Source organism: Diaphorina citri, unplaced genomic scaffold (assembly GCF_000475195.1).
Source record: "Diaphorina citri unplaced genomic scaffold, Diaci psyllid genome assembly version 1.1 scaffold1730, whole genome shotgun sequence".
Taxonomy (NCBI): domain Eukaryota; kingdom Metazoa; phylum Arthropoda; class Insecta; order Hemiptera; family Psyllidae; genus Diaphorina; species Diaphorina citri.
The window spans coordinates 33,240-47,684 of NW_007379156.1; the positions used below are offsets into that span (position 1 = coordinate 33,240).

Below are 14,445 nucleotides of genomic sequence, written 5' to 3' on the forward strand. Positions count from 1 at the left end.
CTGTGTAAATCAAATGGGTGACGTTAAAGCAAACTCTTGACACCGAGAGTTACTCAGTGGTAAGATCGGCCATTAGTATGGGATTTTTCTTTTTTCTTCATCCAGGGTTTTAAAACCAGGGAAGTTTTTGACAAAATGTCTCTTATAGCCGATCTTACTACCACTGAGAGTATTCAGTTAATCCATACAAAAAATACTGACCTGTGTAAATCAAATGGGTGACGTTAAAGAAAACTCTTGACACCGAAAGTTACTCAGTGGTAAGATCAGCCATTAGTATGGGATTTTTCTTTTTTCTTCATCCAGGGTTTTAAAACCACATTTCATAATTCGACCCTTAGACCTGAAAGACTCTTTTTTGTACTCAACGTTAAGCCAATCTTAAGCCGTCCACTCACGACAGGGTACAATCTTAAGCCGTCCACTCACGACAGGGTTTACATGTCAGGTTTTGCCTGTAAAAGACGTGAGTGTCCGGCCTTGAGCACACTATTGGTACTTCCCTAATTTCAGGTTCAAACTACTTCCCAGATAAGAGTCAAAGGTAGAAAAATGCAGCTTGAAATCAAAAACAGAAGCAACGAGCGAAAAAATAAAATAATAATAAAAGGGGGGATATGGGGCAGTTATTAGGAGGACTTTCCACAAGGAGGATCTTTGTGATTTTCAACTCGTAGACAATGCAAGGCCTCATGCTTTCGATAAGATCGCGATCGAGGAACATTATATTTTCCAAATATACGTGGTGCAAGATGATACAAGAACAAAGGTTTAGGTATTCCAATATAAAGGTGTGTCCCACCTCGTCGTCGGTCGACTATGCGTGGACACACCTTTAGACTATCAAATCACAATAAAAATCGGACTAAAATACGCCAAAGATTCGAATCCCTATGACTCCAGATAAAACCCGGACTTCATCCAATAACGAACAGGACTAAAAGGTTACAGAAAGGATCACTCTCATTTATTTTCCATTCTTGTTAGGAAGAGGACGTGTTGTTGTGTTGAATCTCTCTTGTTGAATTGGTTGTAGGTTCCGTCGTTGACTTTGCCGTTGTTGTTGATGTTGCACATAGGAGCTTCAATGACAAGGAGTTCGCAAGGTCACCTGTGGAAGATAATAGAAGAAAATTAGATTTGCAGAAACTTATTATTATATAACACTTTATTAGGATTTTACAATATTTACAAACAGGTACACAAAACAAAATAACAAAATGATAAACAAATGAAAACGAAAATTGAATAAAGAAAAGAAAAAAAAAATTGAAAAATCCTAACTCAGGGGCGGGATTAATGCCTAGGGCATTCTCTTCCATCCAACCCCTTAACCCATCCTTTAGGGATGTTTGCCCCTACACCTAAGCCTCGGAGTGGGCTTTTTGTGTATGGAGTTAAGCTGAAGATAACAGAATAGAATAGAATATACCTCCTGTGGAAATCTTGAGGGGGAAAAAGTTGTTTGTTTATCCTGCTGTTTATAGAATAGAATATACTCTGTTTATACGACGCATCCTTTAGGGCTGTTTGCCCCTACACCTAAGCCTCAGAGTGCGCTGCGTGTGTATGGAGTTAAGCTGAAGATAACAGAATAGAATAGAATATACCTCCTGTGGAAATCCTGAGGGGGAAAAAAAGTTGTTTGTTTATCCTGCTGTTTATAGAATAGAATATACTCTGTTTATACGACAAGAATGAGACTGAAAAGTCCCTTTACTCCCGCAATCTAAAGAAAGTCTAATGTATTTGGTACGGGGTCGAGCGGGTTTCGAACACAATCAAATGTCTTCTGACAGTTTCATTTGTCCATACACGGTGGGTTTTGAGTCAGCTATGTGTTATCACTGTTCCTGTTTCACCATGCCCTTCCCCATTGTCCACTCAGCATGATGATAGCAGACATGGCATGTCAACTCTTGATAACAGCTCTGAAACATTCCTCGGATCTCCTGTTACAAGTCCAGAGCTCACTTTATCTACTCCTGAAGGTAATATAAATAACCCTTCCCAGGTTCCAAGCAGCCCAATCCAGTCTAGCTTGAACACTGCTGCGATTCACCGGGTATGGAGTTGATATTCAAAGGTGACTTGAAAAAGTTTATACTGGATAAATATTCACGCAACTTGTTGCAGTCAGAAAAATTAATGTTCTTAATTGAGATTTTGGGGTTAGAGTTTGGTTTGCTTAGAGAGAGGTCAGGGGAAACGTTAGGTTAGGAATTTTTTTTATTTATTTTATTTTAATTTATTATGGAAATTTCCAGCCAGACCGGGATTCGAACCCGGCACCTCCGCGGGAGTTCCACACTTACCTTGACAGTGTCAATTGCTGACGGAATTGTCCTGACAGTTAATATTTCACGCAACTTGTTGCAGTCAGAAGAATTGATGTTCTTAATTGAGATTTTGGAGTTAGAGTTTGGTTTGCTTAGAGGTTAGGGGAAACGTTAGGTTAGGAAATTTCCGCCCAGGCCGGGATTCGAACCCGGCACCTCCGCGGGAGTTCCACACTTACCTTGACAGTGTCAATTGCTGACGGAATTGTCCTGACAGTTAATATTGAGGGAGCAATCCCCCAGTCGTTGCGTCGTATGATTTAGCTCGCTGCTGTTCTGATCGCTAGTGCTCGCTTTTTTGAATATTGTCGCCAACGGATATCGAACCGAGCACTTGGTGCAGTAGAAGTCCAGAGTGTCCTCGCTTACCTGTCCGAAATTGCCGCTCTGTAGCGACTCGAATACGTCTGTACACGTCTGGGAAATAGGCATAGACAAAGTTATAGGGATAGCGAATTAGACAAAGCTAATATTGAACAGAATCGCACTGCGTGCTCGGGAGGGGGACTTCGCGTGTTCGCTACGCGGAGTTGTGTATACGGTCGCGCTGCGCGCTCCCGAAGCTTCGCGGGGTTGTGCATGGGGTCGCGCTTCGCGCTCCCTTGTTTACGGTCGCCCTGCGCGCTCCCGGGGCTGCGCGGGGTGTGCATGAGGTCGCCCTGCTCGCTCCCGGGGGCTTCGCGGGGTGTGCATGCGGTCGCACTGCGCGCTCCCGGGGCTCTTCAATAATGTTTAAAATGGAAATGGAGGGAAGAAGACGAAAGGGTCGCTCAAGACTGCGGTGGAATATATAGGCATTGTTGCCAAACATGTCACATGTGCAATGGTAGAGAATCTCTAAAAGGGGAGCTATTTTGCACAGTGTTCCTCCGACAGTGAAAAGTAAGGCGATATCCACCTTATCTGTTCTGGAATCCAACCTCTGAACTTAGAGCTACCTCTGCATTTTAGAAGAGAGAGGATTCATAAATACATTGAACCGAATACATTACTTTCCTTCCTAAAGGATAAGAAAAGTAAAAGAGAAGATCAGATCCAACAACTGTAATAAACGAAGAAAAGTTCAAATACTTATAGAACATGGTTAGGTTAGGTTAGGTTCACAGTTGATCCATTTCTGAAACGACTTGAGATTACTAGTAGGTTGCCCGTGCTTCGCCACGGAAAATTGATTATAAGTCAAGATCGGTTTAGATTACGGCAAAACCTTCCCCTAATGCACATCGAAAACATGAATATTTAGCTGTTAGAGAACGCCTCCGGCGTTAAACTCGCCTAGTGGTTACCTTCCACTCAAGAGTCTGTTGTTAGTCCGTCCTTCCTTTATTATTACAATAGTAATAAAAAGGTATAAGGGACGGACTATTGTATTCGCTTCGGTGTCGCTGTGTACTCTGTCTGTCTGACCCCATAGAAGGACTTATCCAAACCTGGTCGACCTATTTATCAAATTAAAGGTGTTTTTACCAGGATCACGAAAAAGTGGTGCAAATTTTTTCCAGAAAACCATAAAGCCAAAAAAAAAACTGGTTTTTGGGGAATTTTTTTCACATTTTCTCACACAAATGAGCTCTGATCTTGAAATTTGTCGCGACGACCTATGAACTCAAAGCGAGAAAACTTTTTCAGTCGATAATTTAAGACCGGTTTTAGCGTCACCTATGTTAAGCTACGTCGAGCAAGGCCAATAAATGGATGGGTGACTTGAACATTATATTGGGATTAAAGGGAGAACGGGCTCTAGTCTTGATTTTAAATCATTACATGAAAGTAAAATCAAAAAATCAAATCAAGAATAATAATAAACACATTCGGATTGTTTTGAAGGATCTAACAAGTATAACATTTTGTATCCTGAAACAAAAAACAGCAGTATGTAAATGAGCTCAACTCCATACACAAAAAGCTCACTTCGAGGCTTAGGTGTAGGGACAAACAGCCCTAAAGGATGGGTCAAGCTTCTACGAATCTATAGTGTCAGTGGCGCCACTGAACTTGTACTCACGAAGGGAAGTAAAAAAAAAAAATCAATCCTCTGGGAATAGTGGGAATTGACCTCCAGTACGCAATCTAACAAAATATGAACATGACAGTTTCAATTCAATTCAAGTTTCAAAGTTTTCGGTATACTCACCACAAAGCAGGGCTGGCAAATGACTCGCGTTCTCCTTGAGATAGCTGGCGTTGAGTTCCAGGGCGGGCTTACTGCCCATGATCGGTTCCAGGCCTGACTTCAGCACTTCCCAAACCGCGGGATGCACGTCGCCCTCGGCCCCCTTCATCTGTTCGATGAACAGGGCCAGTCGAATGAGACACGTGTGTAGGGTGGGGTTTTTCGGGTCCAAGGCCCAGGCCCGTTTCACGCTTTGCAACATGAGGAGGGGCTTCTCTGAAAATGATAAGAAGGACAGTGGTGTTACAAAGGATGTTTTATTTGAGGACACACAAAGCACATTACATTGAAATAGAGCCGGAGCTGAGGTACATTTTTTCTACCTCATAAGGTACAAAATTTTCTTCCTATGGATCTGATGGGGGTTGGCGAGTACAGCACAAAGCACATTACATTGAAATGGGGGGTCTTTTCTGACGAAATTCCTGTGTGCGGAGTCCAGTATGTAGAACTGTTGCACCCCATACAGAAAGTAAATAATTCTTTTTAAAAAAAATGTAGTGTATCGCGTATCCTACTGTGGATTGTCACCAAACATACATGAGTAGACTCAAGTTCCAAAACAAAGGGGCGCTGAAACTCCTAAAAACTTGTGATGTGGTTAAGACACAAAGCACATTACATTGAAATGGGGGGTCTTTTCTGACGAAATTCCTGTGTGCGGAGTCCAGTATGTAGGACTGTTGCACCCCATACAGAAAGTAAATAATTCTTTAAAAAAAATTGTAGCGTATCGCGTATCCTATTGTGGATTGTCACCAAACATACATGAGTAGACTCAAGTTCCAAAACAAAGGGGCGCTGAAACTCCTAAAAACTTGTGATGTGGTTAAGAAGCTCGTGTGGTAAAGTGAAGGACACACGTTCGAGCCTTGTTGAGGTATGATATTTCATCATATTAGAACTCAAACTTGAAATACGTCGAAGAATTCGCTAACAAAGAAATTACGACTCTTAAAATAAATGATACAATTAGGTAGCTTTAAGTACTTACGTCTCCTAAAGTAAATCTCAAAGGCCATCAGATGAGTTTCTATCCTATCCTTTGCCAGAAGTTGTAGAGGACTCAGGAATTTCACAGCCTGCTCCAGAGCAAACTTGATATTTCATCATATTAGAACTCAAACTTGAAATACGTCGAAGAATTCGCTAACAAAGAAGTTACGACTCTTAAAATAAATGATACAATTAGGTAGCTTTAAGTACTTACGTCTCCTAAAATAAATCTCAAAGGCCATCAGATGAGTTTCTATCCTATCCTTTGCCAGAAGTTGTAGAGGACTCAGGAATTTCACAGCCTGCTCCAGAGGTTCTTCGGTCTGCAATGCAAAGTGAATGATAATAAGCACATTGGAATAAAAAAAAGTAAGCATTACATAGGTGTATTTTCAGCGTAAAACGAGATCCTTCGCGTTATGGCCGTAGAACGAGAGCCTTGGTTTTAAATTTTAAATCAAGTTTTGGACTACAAAGCACTAGTATTTAATTAAGTATATCAGATAGATAATATGTAGGTACATCTGGTACATAGGTACCTTTATGTCCATGATCAATAAGTACAAGATATGTAGGTAGGGTTATGTAGACTGTAGGTACCTTGGTAGGTACAGTGCATAGTGGACGCTTAGAGAGCGTGATATGTAGGTACTTGTTCATAGGGATAGGTAGTAGGTGCTGATTAAGTTACTCGTAGGTATTTAGTGTAATACTAATTGAAAGAACAAAGTGATATTAATGTTTTAGGTCCACTTCTATTCCTGCTGCGATAGAGTCATCATCTGTCTTGGTCTGAAGATGATGTCCTGAGTGACATCGAAAGCTCACCAATTAAAACCTTTTTAAACGTAGGTAATTGCCCTGATCCAGTTTAAGACTTCGATGGCTTGGTCACCTGATGAGAATAGACAACAGAGCCGTGTGGAAGATCTTCACCAACACACCACATCAAGGCAAAGTTTACCTGGGAGACCATGTACCTAGCTGCTGGATCAACGAGATGAAGAGACTATGCAACAGATGGGGGCTGAACGACTGGGAGGAGTTGACACAACATAGAGTTCTTTGGAAGATCCTTCGCGTTATGGCCGTAGAACGAGAGCCTTGGTTTTAAATTTTAAATCAAGTTTTGGACTACAAAGCACTAGTATTTAATTACGAAGTGCGACGATTCAACTGCATGTTAAAATGAATATAAAGAGTTATACATAAACAATGTTGTGCACATTGCATATACAACAATTTTGCCCAAGATATTCAGGAATATTTATTCCATAGTTCCATACATCTCAAGTCCAGTTATCTTTAATCTTTCTATTGAAGTGAAAATGAAGCTACCGAAGTAACTTAACCACTGACAGGCCCTAAAATTGGAGAGATCCAAACGGCCTCATACCATGGTTTTATCTTGGGTTTGAGCGCAATCGGACCCTACCCCATAATCTTATATTATAAGAACGAGATCCATTCACAGTTCACATTTCATAGTTCACACACTGATCGCTCTATCTCTAGAACCACAACGAGATCCTTCGCGTTATGGCCGTAGAACGAGAGCCTTGGTTTTATATTTTAAATCAAGTTTTGGACTACAAAGCACTAGTATTTAATTACGAAGCGCGACGACTCAACTGCATGTTAAAATGAATATAAAGAGTTATACATAAACAATGTTGTGCACATTGCATATACAACAATCTTGCCCAAGATATTCAGGAATATTTAATCCATAGTTCCATACATCTCAACTCCAGTTATCTTTAATCTTTCTATTGAAGTGGAACAATCTTGCCCAAGATATTCAGGAATATTTAATCCATAGTTCCATACATCTCAACTCCAGTTATCTTTAATCTTTCTATTGAAGTGAAAATGAAGCAACCGAAGTAACTTAACCATTGACAGGCCCTAAAATTGGAGAGATCCAAACGGCCTCATACCATGGGTTTATCTTGGGTTTGAGCGCAATCGGACCCTACCCCATAATAATATTATACCTTCCTAAGTTGATTCCTATTAACAACTCCTAAAATACAACTAGTATTTTTAGCAAAGAAAGATTTTTTTCCATACCTATAGCAGAGAAAAACCTCCCCTAAAGGCCCAGGGGGATCACGAAACCAATCAAAACCTTTCCGTATACTGCTGTCTATTCGCAAATTGTTTCGCAACCAAATTTCTGCTGCCCAACTGTTTCAGTGTTTCACTTACCTTGGCTAGCCTGTCAAGTATGAGTTCATCTTGCTGTGGAGTGTCTGTATCATTATCCTGGTTGTTGGTTTGCTGTCTAGTAGCTGTTTGCTGTTCTCGGGTACCTTCCTAAGTTGATTCCTATTAACAACTCCTAAAATACAACTAGTACTTTTAGCAAAGAAAGTTTTTTTTCCATACCTATAGCAGAGAAAAACCACCCCTTAAGGTCTAGCGGGATCACGAAACCAATCAAAACCTTTCCGTATACTGCTCTCTATTCGCGAATTGTTTCGCAACCAAATTTCTGCTGCCCAACTGTTTCAGTGTTTCACTTACCTTGGCTAGCTTGTCAGGTATGAGTTCATCTTGCTGTGGAGTGTCTGTATCATTATCCTGGTTGTTGGTTTGCTGTCGGCATGATCCATTAGACACTAATGCTCTGATCATTGCTCCAACCACTGACGCACAGTCGCTCTGATTAGCTTTATAATCATTCCAAAGGAATTTATATTTGAACTTAATTTTTATAACCAGGAGGACTTTGTGTGAAGTCACAAAGGGAAGTAAGTATCTATGTATGACTGTGTGACCTACCTTTTTATCACTTATCACTAGTGACGTACATATCATGTATCTATACAATACAGTGTGTTAATAAAGTCAGGGGGGTGAATTTATGAACACACTGTTTGTACTTACTTAAAAGCAAAGATTTTTAAGGGATTTGATAGAGGGAACTGTAACGACTAAGGTCTTATCGTCACGAAAGCGAAAAAAGAAGGAAGACATAGTAGGAGAAAGCCATGGCAGCCATTCCGGGAACGAACCTTATTAAGATAAAATCCACCCTGGGCGGGAATCGAACTCGCGGCCTAGCGCTTACAAGGCAGACCGACCCTTCAAGCTCACTTACCTTGGCTAGCTTGTCAGGTATGAGTTCATCTTGCTGTGGAGTGTCTGTATCATTATCCTGGTTGTTGGTTTGCTGTCTCGCCTTGTTGTGCTGTTCTCGTTTCTCTTGGGCAGCAGCGATGGCGTTGGCTTTCTCCAGCTCCTTCCGTTTTGCTTTCTTCTGCTTGTTGAGCAACTTTTTCCTCTCGCTCGGTAGCAGATTCTCTGTGAAGCACACAACATAGAGATTTTGTTATAGGCATTTCGGGCATGAATAAGTAAGTATAGGAAGGAGTATAAGCTTAACCCATCTTTTAGGGCTGTTTGCCCCTACACCTAAGTCTCAGAGTGGGCTTTTTGTGTAAAGTATAGGAAGGAGTAAGTAAAAGAGATTTTGTTATAGGCATTTCGGGCATGAATAAGTAAGTATAGGAAGGAGTATAAGCTTAACCCATCTTTTAGGGCTGTTTGCCCCTACACCTAAGTCTCAGAGTGGGTTTTTTGGTGTAAAGTATAGGAAGGAGTAAGTAAAGATATCATTATTTGATTTGGCTTTTAATCCTAAGGGACAAAATCGAGCTAGCGCTGCGCTTCACTAAACAAACGCTAGTTAACATCACACTATCACAGTAACCAGCGCTGGTCTCTTACATGTATGTTCATTTGAGCAGAAATAGAGATTACTATCGACGTACTATATCGGTAGCTCGTCTAATAACCCGAGCTCTAATAACTGCCAAGTACTTTATGGACAATATCAAGGACTTTCTGCTTAAAGTTCATGCTTCCACTCCGTACAAATTCCGTGGATAATCATGAAAATTTTCTCCCCCCACCAACTTTCGCGCCTCTCCTTGATTCTAAATTAGTACGTTGCGTTGAAATTACAACCCAACGCGATAGATTGTCTAGTTTTAATTTCCCAGCGAGGGCGTCGAAGGCACATAAATAGAACGCGGATAGGTCTCGGTATAGGTACCACACAAGCTCAAACAAACGTGTAATTTTGCAAGTTTCATATCAAGGGGAAAACGCAGCCCGCGAAACCCAAGGACAAATTCGAAAAATCTTTGTCCCCACTGGGAATTGAACCCATTTCAAAAAAAAATTGATTTTTTTTTGTCTCCGTCGGAAATCGTACCTGAGACCTCCGAAGTCCGTAGCCTCATACCTAGAGGTTCGCATTGAGCTATTGAGGTGCAAATTCGCTTTGTGCACGTACGTATACATACACCTACTCAAATACTACTACATACAACTAAGATAGTAGTAGTACCTGTCATTAGATACCAGTTGGACTAGATATTAATTGGCTACTGCTCCGGGTGGGTTAGGTAGTTCGGCAATCCAGAGGTCACAGGATCAAGTCCTGACCGAAGCACTAAATTAATACCTACGAGTACACCTGACATTCCACAGGGTCAAATTCCAGAATGCAGCGTCACTTTAGGCAAAACGCAAAAACATACACGTCAGGGTATGTGATTTGTTTTTGTCATTATTTCTTCTTCTTAAAAGTTATATTCTTTTGACATTTTAAGGGAGGAAAATTTAGAGCAAAGGAGGGAGAGAAAGGGAAGGAAGTAAAGTGAGAGGGAGGGAGATAAAGTGAGAGACAGACAGGGAGGTAGGAAAATTCTTCTAACAATGTCTATTTCAGAAAGTTCACCAAGTTTTTTACTTAACAAAGTCGTGCTGTAAATTCACACCGTTACTGGTATGATTACTCATTTATCACGCACTAATTTTTCACACTCACTCCACTCTAAACTTTCTTTTACCTCTCTCTGTGTATGTGTTTTCAATTGAATTGTTGCATAGTAAAGTTTGCTGTCAGGTACTACAAGCTGCACGTCAATAATAATTACATGTAGAGTACCAAGATATACCAATGCAAGCGTACCAAGTACCTCAGGCCCTGTATAGGTGCAAGTGGGGACTCTAACTTTCGATTACGCAAGATTTAATTCTCTCCTCGCGTAGGATTATTATCATTACTATCATGATGACAATTTTATTATTACTATTCACTAAATTAATACCTACGAGTACACCTGACATTCCAGGGTCAAATTCCAGAATGCAGCGGCACTTTAGGCAAAACGCAAAAACATACAAATCAGGGTATGTGATTTTTTACTTTTTTGTCATTATTTCTTCTTCTTAAAAGTTATGTTCTATTGACATTTTAAGGGAGGAAAATTTAGAGCAAAGGAGGGAGAGAAAGGGAAGGAAGTAAAGTGAGAGGGAGGGAGATAAAGTGAGGGACAGACAGGGAGGTAGGAAAATTCTTCTAACAATGTCTATTTCAGAAAGTTCACTAAGTTTTTTACTTAACAAAGTCATGCTGTAAATTCACACCGTTACTGGTTAACTGGTATGATTACTCATTTATCACGCACTAATTTTTCACACTCACTCCACTCTAAACATTCTTTTACCTCTCTCTGTGTATGTGTTTTCAATTGAATTGTTGCATAGCAAAGTTTGCTGTCAGGTACTACAAGCTGCACGTCAATAATAATTACATGTAGAGTACAAAAGATATACCAATGCAAGAGTACCAAGTACCTCAGGACCTGTATAGGTGCAAGTGGGGAATCTAACTTTCGATTACGCAAGATTTAATTCTCTCCTCGCGTAGGATTATTATTATCATTACTATCATGATGACAATTTTATTATTACTATTACTTTTCTGGTGACCTTGGCACAGGGGCGTTGCCTCCCTTGCTGATGGTAATGTTAGTGATAATTCTAATCATAATGATAATGACCGGACTCTGGTGATTATGATCATAATTTTTGATCAGGTCGATATGAAAAAGTAAACTAGATCTGGAGCAGAACTGTCCAAAATGATGGGACCAAAACGTTCTTCAGTTTAAAGTTACATTTTGCCAGCTTAGCTAACTTGGTTGGTAACGCGTCTGCCTTGTAAGCGCCGCGGGTTCGATGCCCGACCGGGGCGGATTATATCCTGAACGGATAATGTTCGTTCCCGGAACGGCTGGTTTTCTCTTATCTTGCTTTCCTTCTCTCTTAGATTTCGGGACGATAAGACCTTAGCCGTTAGAGCTCTGTCTATCCTTTAAGGGATTTGATAGAGGGAACTGTAACGGCTAAGGTCTTATCGTCACGAAAGCGAAAAAAGAAGGAAGTCAGAATAGGAGAAAGCCAGCCATTCCGGGAACGAATCTTATTAAGATAAAATCCACCCTGGGCGGGAATCGAACCCGCGGCCTAGCGCTTACAAGGCAGACCGACCCTTCAAGCTAACTAGGCTGGCAAAGATTGATATGTTAATAAATTGATATCTAATCTGGCCATAACAGTTAACTATATGATATGAGAGAACCTTATTAAGATAAAATCCACCCTGGGCGGGAATCGAACCCACGACCTAGCGCTTACAAAGCAGACACGCTACCCTCCAAGCTAACTAGGCTGGCAAAGATTGATATATGTTAATAAATTGATATCTAATCTGGCCATAACAGTTATACGATATGGGATATGGGCAATAGAGCAAGAACTTGATTGAATTAAATTAAGATAGTAAAATAACATCAGCTTCTTCACGATATGGGATATGGGCAATAGAGCAAGAACTTGATTGAATTAAATTAAGATAGCAAAATAATATCAGCTTCTTCATAATGAGTCAACAACTTGTAACTCTGTTTATGTCTGGGAGAGTTTGCGTGATTTTATGATCTGTTTATTGGGCCACCAAGGTACATAGGTACGTGATTTATTACTAGCAAATCTATGAAGGAAGGTAGTCTTGCTCCACATCAAGTTGTTCTGGGGACTGGTCTGCTGGACTGTTTCCAAAAATCACACAAATGGACGAAATATTACCGAGCAGGAGATTTTGTTATAGGCATTTCGGGCATGAATAAGTAAGTATAGGAAGGAGTATAAGCTCAACCCATCTTTTAGGGCTGTTTGCCCCTACACCTAAGTCTCAGAGTGGGCTTTTTGTGTAAAGTATAGGAAGGAGTAAGTAAAGATATCATTCTTTGATTTGGCTTTTAATCCAAAGGGACAAAATCGAGCTAGCGTTGCGCTTCACTAAACAAACGCTAGTTAACATCACACTATCACAGTAACCAGCGCTGGTCTCTTACCGCTCTTACTCAACAAAACACTACCACTTTAATGAGCATGCTTTTATTTTATTGTACAATAACCAGATCTGGTCCGAAGATAAAAGCTCCTGAAGGTTTACAATTAGGTATTTGAACGATTTTTTTTCTGGTCGTGTTTTGAGTGGTATGTAATTTTTTCAAGTTTAGCGCCGTAGGAGACTTGGATTTACATTTCTTACTAGGAGTGTGCTCAATGTTGTAATGTGTAGCAGACATGTTAATTAGAAGGACTTTTAGACTTTTAATTGTTTCAAGCGCGGATACTCGTCACGGTACCCCGATTGATAAAATTTATTTTATGCCTTGATTGCTTTATTAGAAGGACTTTTAGACTTTTAATTGTTTCAAGCGCGGATACTCGTCACGGTACCCCGATTGATAAAATTTATTTTATGCCTTGACGGGGACTCGAACCAAGAGCCTCTAAATTCGAAGTCCACCGCGCTTATGTCTGACCACTCACTATTAGATACACCTGATCAGGTTCGCCTATCAGGTACCTGATAGTGAGGCCTTAGGCAAAACTTTATAAATCAAATTTCTGCACCCGTGTCAGGCAGTCTATTTGAGTAATATCTACTCTTTACAAGTAGTGCTATTTGTGAATATGTTTGTACATAAATAGGTACTTATGTTGTATTTGTCGTTACATAAAGCTCAATGGAACGCTCTGATAAACTTCATGTGACTCGATTATTTTCGTTGTTTGTTATTAATGATTTTAATTTTACTTTGGGTCCTGACCATCCATGGTAAGATTGGTAAGCCATTGCAAGCCATAGTAATATGATTAATAACTTTTTGAAATACAATGCATAACAATAATTACTTTAGGAAGCACAAGCTTTAAGTGAGCTCTGACATAACTGTTTGTTACGCGATAGAGTGTCTAGTTTTAATTTCCCAGCGAGGGCGTCGAAGGCACATACATAGAACGCGGATAGGTCTCGGTATAGGTTCCACACAAGCTCAAACAAACGTGTAATTTTGCACGTTTCATATCAAGGGGAAAACGCAGCCCGCGAAACCCAAGGACGAATTCGAAAAATCTTTGTCCCCACTGGGAATTGAACCCATTTCATAATGAGGAGCCTGGTAGCGCCCCGCCAAGCCAAGAAGTTTTAACATTACATCAGGGAGCCCCAAAAGCCACGGATAAGGCAGAAAAATCTCCACCCAACCGGGCATTGAACCAGACCTCCTGCGTGTTGTGGCCTTTGTGGCGATAATATGGTGGTTAGTAACCCACTATGGAGGTTGCTCACATGCTACAGCACAGGCTGCACAAGACAGGCGGGAAATGCTATCACTGCTATCAGAGCATTGATTGACTCACACAACACATCATTACACCCATTTCATAATAAGGAGCCTGGTAGCGCCCCGCCCCGGCAAGCCAAGAAGTTTTGACATTACATCAGGGAGCCCCAAAATCCACGGATAAGGCAGAAAAATCTCCACCCAACCGGGCTTTGAACTCAGACCTCCTGCGTGTTGTGGCCTTTGTGGCGATATGGTGGTTAGTAACAATAGTAACCCACTATGGAGGTTGCTGACATGCTACAGCACAGGCTGCACAAGACAGGCGGGAAATGCTATCACTGCTATCAGAGCATTGAGATATGAAAAAGTAAACTATATCTGGAGCAGAACTGTCCAAAATGATGGGATCGAAACGTTCTTTAGTTTAAAGTTACAT

At 40.7% G+C, this 14,445-nt stretch overlaps 1 protein-coding gene and 1 long non-coding RNA gene across 2 annotated transcripts; both read right to left on the reverse strand.

Moving 5' to 3' along the window:
* Positions 1-290: 290 nt before the first annotated feature.
* On the reverse strand, positions 291-2,763 carry LOC113470660. Its single transcript, XR_003393632.1, has 2 exons — positions 2,519-2,763; positions 291-1,111 (listed from the first exon to the last, which is right to left on the reverse strand). It is a non-coding gene; the product is annotated as an uncharacterized LOC113470660 (long non-coding RNA).
* A 1,365-nt stretch (positions 2,764-4,128) lies between these two features.
* Positions 4,129-8,842, reverse strand: LOC103517047 (N-alpha-acetyltransferase 15, NatA auxiliary subunit-like; the record flags this gene model as incomplete). Its single annotated transcript, XM_026829287.1, has 4 exons — positions 4,129-4,193; positions 4,474-4,728; positions 5,723-5,831; positions 8,615-8,842. Coding segments are annotated over 4 exons (657 nt in total), but the record flags the coding sequence as incomplete, so codon positions are not given.
* Positions 8,843-14,445: the final 5,603 nt, after the last annotated feature.